Raw genomic sequence first — 13,454 nt, forward strand, 5'->3', positions numbered from 1 at the left:
GGCCTCTAGAATTTGTTATTCCCACCCTTTTTCTTTAAGGGCACATGTTTAGCCCGAGCCCTCCAGATCTCCTCCTTGAATGCCTCCCATTGTTCCGACACTGATTTACCTTCAAGTAGCTATTTCTAGTCCACTGTGGCCAAATCACTTCTCAACTTAGCAAAGTTAGCTTTTCCCCAATTTGGGACATTTATTCCTGGTCTATTCTTGTCCTTATCCATAACTATCTTGAATCTGACTGAATTATGGTCACTGGCACCCAAGTGCTCTCCCACTGATACCCTTTCCACCTGCCCAACTTCATTCCCCAAAACTAAATCCAGAACCGATCCCTCCCATGTTGGGCTTGTTACACACTAATTTAAAAAGTTCTCTTGAATGCATTTTAGGAATTCCAAATACACCACATCCACTGGTTTCCCCCTTATCCACCCTGTTCGTTACATCCTCAAAGAACTCCAGCAAATTTGTCAAACATGATTTCCCTTTCATAAAACCATGCTGACTCTGCTTGATTGCATTATAATTTTCCAAATGTCCTGCTACTGCTTCCTTAATAATGGACTCCAGTATTTTCCCAACGACAGATGTTAGGTTAACTGTTTCCTGCTTTCTGTCTGCCTCCTTTTTAAAAAAAAATAGGGGCATTACATTTGCAGTTTTCCAATCCGCTGGGACCTCTCCAGTCTCCAGGGAATTTTGGTAGATTGTAACCAATGCATCCACTATCTCTGCAGCCACTTCTTTTAAGACCCTAGGATGCAGACCATCAGGTACAGGGGACTTGTCCACCTTTAGTTCCATTATTTTACCGAGTACTTTTTCTTTAGTGATAGTATTAAGATGCCCCTCCCTCTAGCCCCTTGATTATCTATTATTGTGATGTTGTTAGTGTCTTCTACCTTGAAGACTGATATAAAATCAAGGCAGCTTATGAAAAAGTAATTCAGTGCCTTCAGACGAGGGGAGAAAATAAAAGCTTTTTAAAATTGCTTGTGTTTTATTAAAATACTGCAAAAGTGTCTACAACAGAGATCTTTGTATGGAATAGGTTTAAGATAGAAATACTCTGATATCCACACTATCATCTGGAGGCTGCTTTTACAAACAAGTAAAGAGTACACATAATGGGGAAGAGAAAGCGTCATCCCTATATTCTTAATGATCTTTAAAGTCAGCATTTTCTGCCAACTTAAAATCTCCTTTTCAGGTTTATGTATAAAAACAAAAGGGAAGAAAATCTGCAAAAAAAAAAATCAATCACTATTAAAATAAATAGGCATGGGATTTTGAAAAAAGATACAGCTAAACTAAATGACAACTTTCAATTATTTACTCAATTCACTGACAATCTTTGAGGCTCACCATCAGACTCTCGCTTATCCTTCGATTTAAAACACAATTAAAAGTTAATTTGATGAACCCATTTATCTTTGTGGCTCCAACTACTTACCTGCCTCTATGATAGCTGGAAAGTTAAAATTGTTGAACCTAATGCACGAGGAAATGGTTGTGATCTTACTTTTATTAAGCAATGGCTTGGTGTGTGGCCAGAGTTAATCTTTGACTGATCCCCTCAGTGATTAGGGCACTGCTGTTCTTGCTCTACACCCAACTCGGAATGAAAGGCCCACTGCACCATAAAGAATACTGACCACACAGCAGTACTTAAAAAATGTTCCGGATCCCCTTAAAAAAAAAATCCAAATTGCATTGCCTATATTTCTTTCCCTGCTGTAAATCAGGATTAGGAGGGGCGTGCACAGCACATCAGTGATGTTTGTACAACACTGTCTGAACCTCGTGCAATGTACGTGCTGCCATTACAGATGCGATGTGTATGCATCTCCAGACCTGATTTTTGGTAAACTGTGAAGTCGAGAGCATTGGTTAGTAGACTTTTCATTGTATATATCCTCTTACAGCAAGGTATTAACCATTTAGAAACTGCTCTTAGAAGATGCAGCAAATAAATGTTGTTAGCAACATACTTGAATTTTTTGCCAGATTTGGCCTGGGTTCCTCCATTCCACATGTAATCATCTTCTTCATAGAAAAAGAATATATCCAGCTTCACATCTGCTGTCTGAAATGAAAGCTCCAGGCTGTCGTGTGCCTGAAACGAAGCAGAATAAAAAAAAAAGGGTCAGACTAAATTAATTTCAGACTCTGTAATGGTTTGCAGGGTTTTGGATTAAAATAAGGTTCTGGCTTGGTTAACTAATGGGGGGTAGACAAAAAACAGGAGACGCATTAAGGTGCTGGTCAAGTACAAAGTGAGGTGCCCCAGAGATTGATGTTTCTAATTTACATCAATGACATGGATTCAGACACCCAATGCAAATTGGTCAAATTTCCAGATGATCCCAAACTAGGAGAAGCAGCTCAATTGGAGGCAGCATCTTAGAAATTACAGAATGAGTTGAACAAAATATGTAAGTGGGTAGAATAATGGCAGATTAAATTTAATACAGACAAATATAAAGTTCTGCATACAGATAATAATAATATATTTTGCCAATAAAATATTCTACAGAAGAGGGGTGAAACCTTGAGACTCCAATAATGCATCACTCTCGTGCTCACTCAGATATACAGTTCGTCAACAGCAACTAAAAATTCATAGTCCAGTGGAATAATCTAAGCGCTTTTAGTGCAGGGTTCACAGAATGGTGCAGGTCTGTGCAGGAGAAACTTCTTGGAAGCACTTCAAATAGGTAAGTTAGTTTCTGAGAATTATATCACTGTTAATGTATCTATGGTATTTGTAAGCTGTATTTATTGGTGTATATGGCCACTTGAAGATTTGGTTGGTTTTACAGTAGTTGCCACTTGTTGTTTGTTAGCTTTTTTAGTAACCAAATTGCTTTCTACTAACTTTTTCCTACTTGTATAAAAAAAAAAGAGGAATTGAGCTCATTTGCATAGCTCACATAAGTGTTTTGTGATTATTTTTAATAATCAATTTTATATAATACTTGAGCCAATCATGTTTTCTCCTCTACAGAAACCCTTGAGTGTGAAAGAAACTGATGCATCATAGATGCAAAGGATTTAATTATTTACAAAAAATGTTCAATTATATAAGATATGCAAGATTCATGATGACATAACAAAGCATGCCGTTGACTCACTTTACCAAACTTGTGTTTTAGTGGAAGTCCTGCCCTCTGGAACGCCGTGACGATGTCAACCTTATAATCCTTTATTAGTATTCCCAAATCCACATCTTTACTGTATGGAATGATATTACATTGTCTGAACCATCCTAGAAAATCAGAAATCAAAATGTAGGGCAACACTGAGCTTTGCTTTGGAGGCTTGCTGTACTAAAGTCGAAAATATTAGGAACAATTTGTAACAATAAATGATTGGCAAAAGACCGCATATTTAGACTCGAGATCAGTGATAACAGTGGTCTACTTGCTGGATTATCTTATTTCTGAGCCCAACATCACTTTGCAAAGCTTGCTTGGCTGTAACAATCCAGACGTCATTTTTTGTTTCTGGATGAAAGGGAGGGAAATAATACCCTCCTCAATTTCACCTGCCATAATAAAGTGTTAAAAAAAACTATAACTGATCCCCAATTCCACTGGAAGTGCCGTCAGGAAATTAACAATGTAATGCTCTCTTTTCTAATCGGTCACCATTCTTCTGAATTCCCTTTCTCTACTGTGTCTTTCAGTCTGCTGCCTGCCAATATTCCTTTTTGGAGCCTTGTCTTTCTTCCTCTCACCCTAAAGATTCTTTTTCCTTATTAGTTTTAGGGATATGTGCATTGCTGGCAAGGCCAGCATTTATTGCCCATCCCTAATTGCCCTTGAGAAGGTGGTGGTGAGCCACCTTCTTGAGTCGCTGCAGTCCTTGTGATGAAGGTATTCCCATAATGCTGTGAGGGAGGGAGTTCCAGGATTTTGACCCAGGACGATGAAGGAACAGCAATATATTTCCAAGTCAGGATGATGTGTGACTTGGAGGGGAACTTGAAGATGGTGGTGTTCCCATGCGCCTGCTTCCCTTGTCCTTCTAGGTGCTGCCAAAGAAGCCTTAGCAAGTTGCCACAGTGCATCTCTTATGGTGGAGGAAATGAATGTTTAAGGTTGTGAATGGGGTGCCAATCAAGCGAGCTGCTTTGTCCTGCATGGTGTCGAGCTTCTTAAGTGTTGTTGGAGCTGCACTCATCCAGGCAAGTGGTGAGTATTCCATCACATCCCTGACTTGTACCTTGTAGATGGTGGAAAGGCTTTGTGAAATCAGGTGAGACATTCACCACAGAATACCCTGCCTCGGACCTGTTCTTGTAGCCACAGTATTTATGCGGCTGGTCCAGTTAAGTTTCTGGTCAATGGTGGTGCCCAGGATGATGGTGGGGCATTCGGCGATGGTAATGCTGTTGAATGTCAAGGGGCAGTGGTTAGACTCTCGCTTGTTGGAGATAGTTACTGCCGGTCACTTGTGTGGTGGGAATATTACTTGCCACTTATTAGCCCAAGCCTGAATATCGTCCCGGTCTTGCTGCAGGAGGGCATGGACTGCTTTATCATCAGAGGAATTGCAAATGGAACTGGACATTGTGCAGTCATCAGCAAACATCCCCACTTCTGACCTTATGATGGAGGGAAAGTCATTGATGAAGCAGCTGAAGATGATTGGACCTAGGACACTGCCCTGAGGAACTCCTGCAGCAATAACCTGGGGCTGGGATGATTGACCTCCAACAACTACAACCATTTTGCTTTGTGCTAGGTATAACTCCAGTCAGTGAAGAGTTTTCCCCTCATTCCTATCGACTTCAATTTTACTAGGGCTCCTTTGATGCCACATTCAGTCAAATGCTAGCTTGATGTCAAGGGCAGTCACTCTCACCTCACCTCTGGCATTCAGCTCTTTTTTTTGTCCACGTTTGGAGCAAAGCTCTAATGAGGTTTGGCAGAACCTGAACTGAGCATTGGTGAGCAAGTTATTGGTAAGCAAGTGCTGCTTGATAGCACTGTTGAAGACACCTTCCATCACTTTGCTGATGATTGAGAGTAGACTGATGGGCAGTAATTGGCCAGATTGGATTTGTCCTGCTATTTGTGGACAGGACATACCTGGACAGTTTTCCACATTGTTGGGTAGATGCCAGTGCTGTAGCTGTACTAGAACAGCTTGGCTAGAGACGCGGCTAGTTCTGCAGCACAAGTCTTCAGCATGACAGCCGGGATGTTGTCAGGGCCTATAGTCTTTCCTGTATCCAGTGCGCTCAGCCGTTTCTTGATATCACATGGACTGAATTGAATTGGCTGAAGACTGGCTTCTGTGATAGTGGGGACCTCATGAGGAGGCCAAGATGGATCATCCACTCGGCACACCTGGTTGAAGATGGTTGCAAACGCTTCAGCCTTGTCTTCTGCACTCACGTGCTGGGCTCTACCATCATTGAGGATGGGGATATTCATGGAGCCTCCCATTAGTTGTTTAATGGTCCACGACTGGATGTGGCAAGACTGCAGAGCTTTAATCTGATCCATTGATTGTGGGATCGCTTAGTTCTATCTATTGCATGCTGCTTCTGCTGTTTAGCATGCATGTCGTCCTGTGTTGCAGCTTTCCCAACTTGGCATCTAATTTTTAGGCATATCTGATGCTACTCCTGCTTTGCTCTTCTTCACTCCTCATTGAACCACAGTAGAGTGAGGGATATGCCAGGTTACAGATTGTGGTGGAATACAATTCTGCTCATGCTGATAGCCTACAGCAGCTCATGGATGTCCAGTTTTGAGCTGCTGGATCGGTTCTAAATCTACCCATTTAGCATAGTGGTATTGCCGCACATCACGTTGGAGGGGGCCCTCAGTGTGAAGTTGGGACTTCGTCTCCACAATGACTGCGCGGTGGTCACTGCTAACAATGCTGTCAGGGAAAGATGCATCTGCGACAGGTAGATTGATGAGGACGAGGTCAAGTAAATTTTTTCCTCGCGTTGGTTCTCTTACCCAGTCTGGCAGCTATGTCCTTCAGGACTCGGCCAGCTCGGTCAGTAGTAGTGCTACGAGCCATTCTTAGTGATGGATATTGAAGTACCCCATCCAGGAGTATATTGTGTGTCTTTCCTACACTTAGTGCCTCTTCTAAATGGTGTTCAACTTGAAGGACTCCTGATTCATCAGCTGAGGGAGGGCGGTAGGTGGTAATCATCAGGAGGTTTTCTTGCCCATGCTTGACCTGAAGCCATGATACTTCATGGGGTCCAGGGTCAATGTTGAGGACTCCCAGGGCCACTCCCTCCTGACTGCATACCACTGTGCCGCCAGCTCTGGTAGAGTCTGTCCTGTCGGTGGGACAGGACATACCCAAGGATGGTGATGGAAGAGTATGGGACATTGGCTGAAAACTATGATTCTGTGAGTATGACTACATCAGGCTGCTGCTTGACTAGTCTGTGGGACAGCTCTCCCAATTTTGGCACAAGTCCCAAGATGTTACTGAGGAGGACTTTGCAGGGTCGACTGTGCAGGGTGTACCATTGTCGTGTCTGAAGCCTGTGCCTAGGTCGATGCTGGGTGATCGGTCCTGTTTTTTTCTCATTGTTTCGAATAAAAGCAGATGGACCACCCGACATTCTACTTGCCATATCATGATTTCTACACTTTCCTACATTACAACAGTGACTATACATCAAAAGTACATAATTGGCTGTAAAGCACTTTAGGATGACCTACGGTCGAGAAAGACACTATATAAATGCAAATCTTTCTTTCGTTCTGTTTCCTCCTGCTTGACCTAGATTTCCTCTCGCTAGCCTCTATTGCTAACTTTCTTCAGTTGTACAACATGCACTGCTTCAAGGAGCTTTGTCTGGAGCATCACATTTTGTCCTCGTATGCACCCAAATTGCTTCTGCACAACAATGTGCTGCCACAAGTCACTTACCATCAAATTAAACTTTCTACAAGTAGCTAAAATTATTCTTAATGTTCCTTAGAGTAGGGTTGTACTCGTTTAAAAAAAAAAGTTTTTTTTTTCCAAGAAATCGCAAACTTGGCCCATTAATGTGCATTCTTTCCATGGGCCATCTATTTTAACTTCAACCATTTAATCTTAAGGAAAGTTTTTGCATAAATATTCCCTGATCCTCAAAGATCATTGAGAAAACTCTGGAATATTTATCCGTGCCCTCATGTCCACCATTCTGGTCTGCTGCCCTCCACTGCAACAGGAAGTATTGCGTCCTGTAACCACCAACCTTATTTCCACCCAGATACCGAGTTCATCCATGGTGTCGACTCGGCCCTATCAATTTTTGCTGGGAGTCTGTTCTACTTGGTCACTACTCAGTAAGGGGGTGGGAAGACATTTTTAAAATCAGAATCCTTGAGTTTTAGTCAAATGGCCCACTTACATTTACATCATCTATGCATTGCAACATTTTAATCTCTCCCTCCATTCTTCCAGAAATCCAAACAAACAATTATTAATTATTCCTTTGTTTACAATTGTTTAAGTTAGCTGATGTGCACAATTTTCTATCCATCCAGTTCATGGTTTAATGATCATTCCTGAGACTCCTCCATTCCACTGATTCCAGGTAATTTTCTTCTAAGATCTCCTTCAGCTCATTTAATTGGGCATCCATTCATCCCCTTATTGTAGCAATTTCCACCCAGAATTGTTAAATTTATTTTATTACCATACACTGCTCTAAAGCCACACTGTTCTAAAGCCACAGGAGGAGGCTATTCGGCCCAGCATGTCTGTGCCAGCCGAAAAAGAGCTGTCCAATCTAATCCCTCTTTCCAGCTCTTGGTCCATAGCCCTGTAGGTTACAGAACTTCAAGTGCATATCCAAGTACTTTTAAAATGTGATGAGAGTTTCAGGCAGTGAGTTCCATACCCCCACCATCCTCTGGGTGAAAAAGTTCTCCTCAACTTTCCTCTAATCTTTCTGCCAATTACTTTAAATCTATGCCCCCTGGTTATTGACTTCTCTGTTAAGGAAAATAGGTCCTTCCTGTCCACTCTATCTAGGCCGCTCATAATTTTATATACCTCAATTAAAGTTGTTTAACTTTATGGATTGCTGGGAGACTGAATACTCACATATATTCTCCAACCTCTCCGCCTTGTTTAATGCAATTAACTGTTACTGCATGTTTAACCTCAATAGAAAGCTATTCCAGAATATGCAGATGATACTTTACCTAGACATGTTCCACTGCTGAGCCAGAATGGCACCTCCTGTCTATTCAATGTCTTTGCAGCCAGATGAAGCAAATCCTTAGCCTTTTTCTTAAATTCCATGGCATCGTGGGATGTGTCCTCAGGGTACACCTATCATGAAACAATCGTATATGGGATGCAAATATAATAAAAGTGAACCTCCTTCTTCTAAAAATAGATATACCTTCATGAATGTAGCCAGACCAGTTATAAGTAACTTGGCATGTTACACATTAATTGTAACTCTTCCCACCCAAAATAAAGTATAGCAATGCTGTGATATACAAAGATACAGTGATGAGTGAACTGTCAAAACTATACAATTATAGCTGTAATTAAACCACAAAAAAATCCAGTGAATGAGGAATAAATATGAAGATATTATACTTGGACAAAGAAAGATATATTGCTTAGAAAAACAAGATTAGTATACAGCTCGCATAATTGTGCACAAATATGCAAAGCAATTAGGAAATGAATAGAAAAGTTTTGATTTGTGTCAATTGCTGAAGGTGTCCATTAAGACACCTCTATGGGTTTTTTGAATTAATCTAGATAGATTGTATTGTTGCTCGATATTTTTGACTATTTGACCCTCATTTCCCAGTTAAGAATTGCTTGCGTGCTCCAAAATTGTCTAATCTCAAAACACTCTCAAAGTCCACAGTAAACCTTATAAAAAGCTCAATTCAAACATATGACTAAAATTACTTTGATTTACTGCCCCGAGACCTAAATGCATTTTAAAAAAGCTTACTGGTCCTGATTTTATACTCTGTGGTCCACACACTGAAACTACCAAAAAAGTAAGGTTTTTTTCTTCAATTTACGTGGATTGATGTGTAGAATACTTTTTTCCATTTCAGTATTTTCAAACTATTTTTCCTCTTCTCCCTTTTATTTCACTATTTCTTTAGCTCGATAGTGATCAACCCTTTCAAAAATTGGCAAGAGTATTAAAATCAAATCTATTCTCTTCTCTAGCCCCCGCTCCTCTTCACCTGAATCTCAAATTGTGCATCCATTTCAGCAAAACTGTGGAATATTTTGACCTACACCAAAAAGTTAGTTGCTAGACATTGAACCCAAAGATTTTTGAATCCCATAATTGTGTTATAGCTTTTTACAGCAAGAAGACTTGGCCAAATAATTGGGAATTTATTAACACACATACTAACCTGGTAAAATATTCTCGCTTCCTTGTATCTGCATTCAACAAACCTGGAATGAGAAACCTCTTCGAGAAAATGGGTTATTTCCTTAGGAACGTGGATTTCTAGTCCATCAACTGAAGCTAGTCGCAGCTCAGGTCTAGAAGAATCAATAAACAAATAAATGGATCCTTCTCTCTCTCCCTGTTAGCAGCACAGCCTGCGGTTACGTTATGTAGTTAAGTAAGGGAGGAGACAATATTAAGGAACTGCAACTGGTACTTTGTCAATTGAGGGCACATTGAAGTTTATTCCTGTGCAGTACATTACAATTACGTCCTCTGTCACTAATGACGAGGAGTGAATATGCTTGGTAGCGGGATCTTCTTGGGCTGATATTGCCCTGTAGCACTAATCCTGCGTTTGCATTATAAAATAGAATTTATTAAAATATAGGACTCCTGTAAATATATTTTTTTCAAATAAATTATTTTTTGTAATGAACTGCAATTTCTCTATGGATTCTGCAAGCCAAGGAAATCACTTTTGATACTTAGTACAGAATGGTGACAAGAATTTCCCCCCCTCCCCCCAACAAAAATCTTCTCTATAATAAATAAATTATTGGTTTTAAATCATGACTTAAAATTAAAATTATGAAGATTATAGGTGGAAAATGTTAGTCAGAGTTCCAGTTCTATATGCTGACTGATAAAAGTTTGAGTTGCTGCATATTTGTTGATCCCAAGAGAATGGATATTCAGAGAATGGGTCTAAATTCTAGAGTTTCTGATTGGCATTATTGAACACATTTCAAATAAATGTGTCATCATTGTTGTTAAAATTATGCTATTTAGAAAACCTAGGCTAAAGTCCAGCAAGTTAGGAGTGCTTGGAATACTGTACATCTGAAAACCTCCAATCAAGGATACTGGTTGGCACGTTTCATGGAAGAATGGATGGAATCCCCACAACTCCAGTTTAAAACCTCCAGAATCCCACGTAATAAATATAAAATTTGACTTATTCAGTCACTATAAATCAATGGTCCTGCTACAGATGATGCTTGATAGTTTTGAACAATAAAGCCACACAGACTGAGTGGAAAAATCCATTTATAATCTCTGTTATTATGTTTGTCTGCGTTCTGTTTCTCAGCTGCTTATTAGGTCAAATACCATCACAAGACTGAAAAAAAAACACACTACCGGATTATAGTCCACACAAAATATGCATTTATTTAAATATACAGTCCAAATGAATCATCTTAGATTGCTTGTAGTAGCATTCCTTTCGCATTGCATAGTAGCTGCCGAGTCCCAAAACGATGTCCTGAGGTGATTGCCATTCCTTTCTTACTTCCTCATCTGTGTCACTAACCTAATCAATAATTATTGAGATTTAAACAGATTTATCTCCAACTCTTTTCAAATTTTAATTGTGGCCTTCACTAATGTCCTTTGGCCTTCAGCTAGGCCTCTCACAGTGATCACACTTCAAAAAGTGCTTCATTGGCTATCAAGCGCTTCGCGACGTCCTGAGGTTTTGAAAGGCGCTATAGAGATGCAAGTCCTTTCTTTCTTTCAATTGAAAAAAAAGAAACTGAGTAACTACAGGGGTTATGCTGAGTTTTACCAACAGATTTTGACTTTGACCAGCAGCACATCTCTTACAAGTCTTGGATCACTTAGTTTGCACTTACTTGTTGTAAGCTCCAGGGTAACGCCCAAAATGCAGCTTTCGGAAACGCACAAATTTTTTGTCTGCATTTTGCTTGAGTCGCAGCTGCCCGTGCCAGAGGAAGTTGCCACTCCTTTCGTAAAATACCACCAGGTGGATGGCGTGATTCTGTAGCTTAACAATGTAGTGCAAAGGAATTTCTGTGCCAGAAAGACCATCCATTCCAGCCAGCCGTGGGTCTTTGCCACTCAACTCCAACCACTGAAAACCCTCCTCTTCAGCTTCTTTCTTCAAGAACACCTTAGTGAATTGAAAAAAATAGTTTTGAAAGGTGTTCGCGTACAAAATCTGATGGTCAGTCAGTATTTGCAAACATCATTTGATTGGATATGGTTAAAATTGGTGCATGAGGTTGCTTTCCATTCATAGAAGTAATTGGGCATCTTATATTGGGGTTAACATTAACAAAATGGCTTTAAAGGTGACTTAAATCTTACTTGTGATGAACAATACAGAAGTAAATAAAAAAAATATAAATCAGATTACAACAAATACCTTTTCACCAGTACAAACTTTTCTGTCAAATCATTTCAACATGCATTAAAATGAAGCAAAACTTGGTTTGAAACTAAATGGTGTCCCTTCGCGTTGTAGTGGTCAAACATGGGGCTTTCCAGTGAGCTGAAGGTTTCAGCCTACTACACAGCTATACTTAGTCTAGGCAGCTACCTCAGTTCACAGCAAGCGATTATTTCCTTCATTCAATTTATTTTAAGAATGTTCAAAAACCTGTGTTAGAAATTCAACAAGTTTTTTATCAATCATTCCTTCTAGGCAGGTGGAGCCTGAGACCTAAATGGATGTTGAACCTTATAACACTCAATAGGCATGAAAGAATAATGCATCTACCCTTCAATAAAGGAATTTCTGATTTGATTAACTTCAGGTTTATGTCCCATCTTCATATTCCACACTACAGAAAGAATAGTTTCTATAGGGAATAACCAAGTAAAATCCATTTTAAAAATCCTAAGGCACCGGCCGTGTTAAAATGTTATTTACAAATATGTCCTATTATTTAAAACATGAAAGATGTCTGTCACATATGTATCATAAGAACATAAAGCACGGAATAAGAAAAGACAATTTAGCCCGTTCCACCGGATTCTTCCATACAGCACTTCATGCATCAACCATAATATCCATAAAACTATTTGCACTTACTTCATTTTTCCAAAATTTGTCCAATAGTGCAAATGTAGTAAACTCCCTGGGAGCACATAGGTATTTGCAGTTCAGTCCACTGGCTGTACTTTCCTCATGGTGAATATCCTCGTTCATCCGTGCCAAAACCAAAGGATCAATGAGGTATAAAGGAATGTTGTGGACCGATACCAAACTAAGAAACTTTTTGACCACTTTCTAGGAAAGAATACACAGACAGCATTAATAAAATTACAACAACGTACTAACCGCAGTAACAAAAGCACACAATACTTTGCACAGCCCTGCAGCATATCTAATGCTGTTCTTTTAGTCAAACGAGTGATCACTGGGGGTGTTGCTCAGTCCACTGGGCGTGGGATAGTGGGAAGCTGTGGACATTTGTGTTGAATCAAAGAGCCGAAGGGAGCTAGCGGGCAGGACATGATGGTGCAGGCTTGGCGTTAAGGAGGTAGAGTGGGAGCCTAATGGGCACAGAACTCAGGTGGCCAGGCAACAGTAGTAGAGCCCATTTGGAGTGAAAAAGCAAATTTAAAATTGAAATTTATTAATTCGGATATGAATTTGTTAGCAATTTTTCTCACCTTTGTTCACTCAGTGAGACAATAAATCAATTGTATTAAACTGCACAGATACACAATATGTAATGACATAATTCAGTTCACTCTCCCAGGTCATAGAGATCTGCAAGAACATGGAAACAAGATCATGCAGCCTATTTACTTCAAACTGCCATCCAACTCCAATTCCAAGACCATGCTGGACCACCACTCCATGCGGAGTCAGAAGTCCAACCAAGTTGTTTTGCAAGTTTCGGCCAAGTCAGAATTCACTACACTAGGTAGCAGTCTTGTTAGAGAAATGGGTGCATGTGTGTGTGTGGTGGAGGATGGGGGTGGCGCAAGGGAGAGGAGGGTATTGGGGAGAGGAATGGGATAAGTCATTGGGACAGGAAAGCAGGCCCAAAAAGATATGTGATCTTCGTGTTGAGAAACTTAATACTATAACAGAACAGTCTACTATTTCTTTAGAAGAACATAAGCATTAGGAGCAGGAGTAGGCCATATGTCCCCTCGAGCCTGCTCCGCCATTCAATATTACGGCTGATCTTCTACAGCACGCCACTTTCCTGCCCCATCTCCATATCCCTCGATTCTCTTAGTATCCAAAAATCTATCGATCTCTATCTTGAAT

General features: G+C 40.2%; 2 protein-coding genes across 3 annotated transcripts in view; both read right to left on the reverse strand.

Moving 5' to 3' along the window:
- Nucleotides 1-2,041, reverse strand: part of tal2 (T-cell acute lymphocytic leukemia 2) — a 75,081-nt gene extending 73,040 nt beyond the window's left edge. The window contains exon 1 of the mRNA XM_070886909.1: nt 1,992-2,041. Within this exon, the coding sequence (XP_070743010.1) occupies nt 1,992-2,028 (37 nt within the window). The 5' untranslated portion in view covers nt 2,029-2,041. The remainder of the gene's footprint in view (nt 1-1,991) is intronic.
- Nucleotides 1-13,454, reverse strand: part of fktn (fukutin) — a 41,843-nt gene that overhangs the window by 15,128 nt on the left and 13,261 nt on the right. For both annotated transcript variants that reach the window (XM_070886886.1, XM_070886897.1), the window contains exons 4-9: nt 12,261-12,458; nt 11,059-11,336; nt 9,384-9,516; nt 8,187-8,316; nt 3,135-3,268; nt 1,992-2,116 (exon numbers count right to left, since the gene is read on the reverse strand). In XM_070886886.1, coding sequence (XP_070742987.1) covers nt 1,992-2,116; nt 3,135-3,268; nt 8,187-8,316; nt 9,384-9,516; nt 11,059-11,336; nt 12,261-12,458 — 998 coding nt within the window. The remainder of the gene's footprint in view (nt 1-1,991; nt 2,117-3,134; nt 3,269-8,186; nt 8,317-9,383; nt 9,517-11,058; nt 11,337-12,260; nt 12,459-13,454) is intronic.

This window comes from Pristiophorus japonicus, chromosome 1 (assembly GCF_044704955.1).
Source record: "Pristiophorus japonicus isolate sPriJap1 chromosome 1, sPriJap1.hap1, whole genome shotgun sequence".
Taxonomy (NCBI): domain Eukaryota; kingdom Metazoa; phylum Chordata; class Chondrichthyes; family Pristiophoridae; genus Pristiophorus; species Pristiophorus japonicus.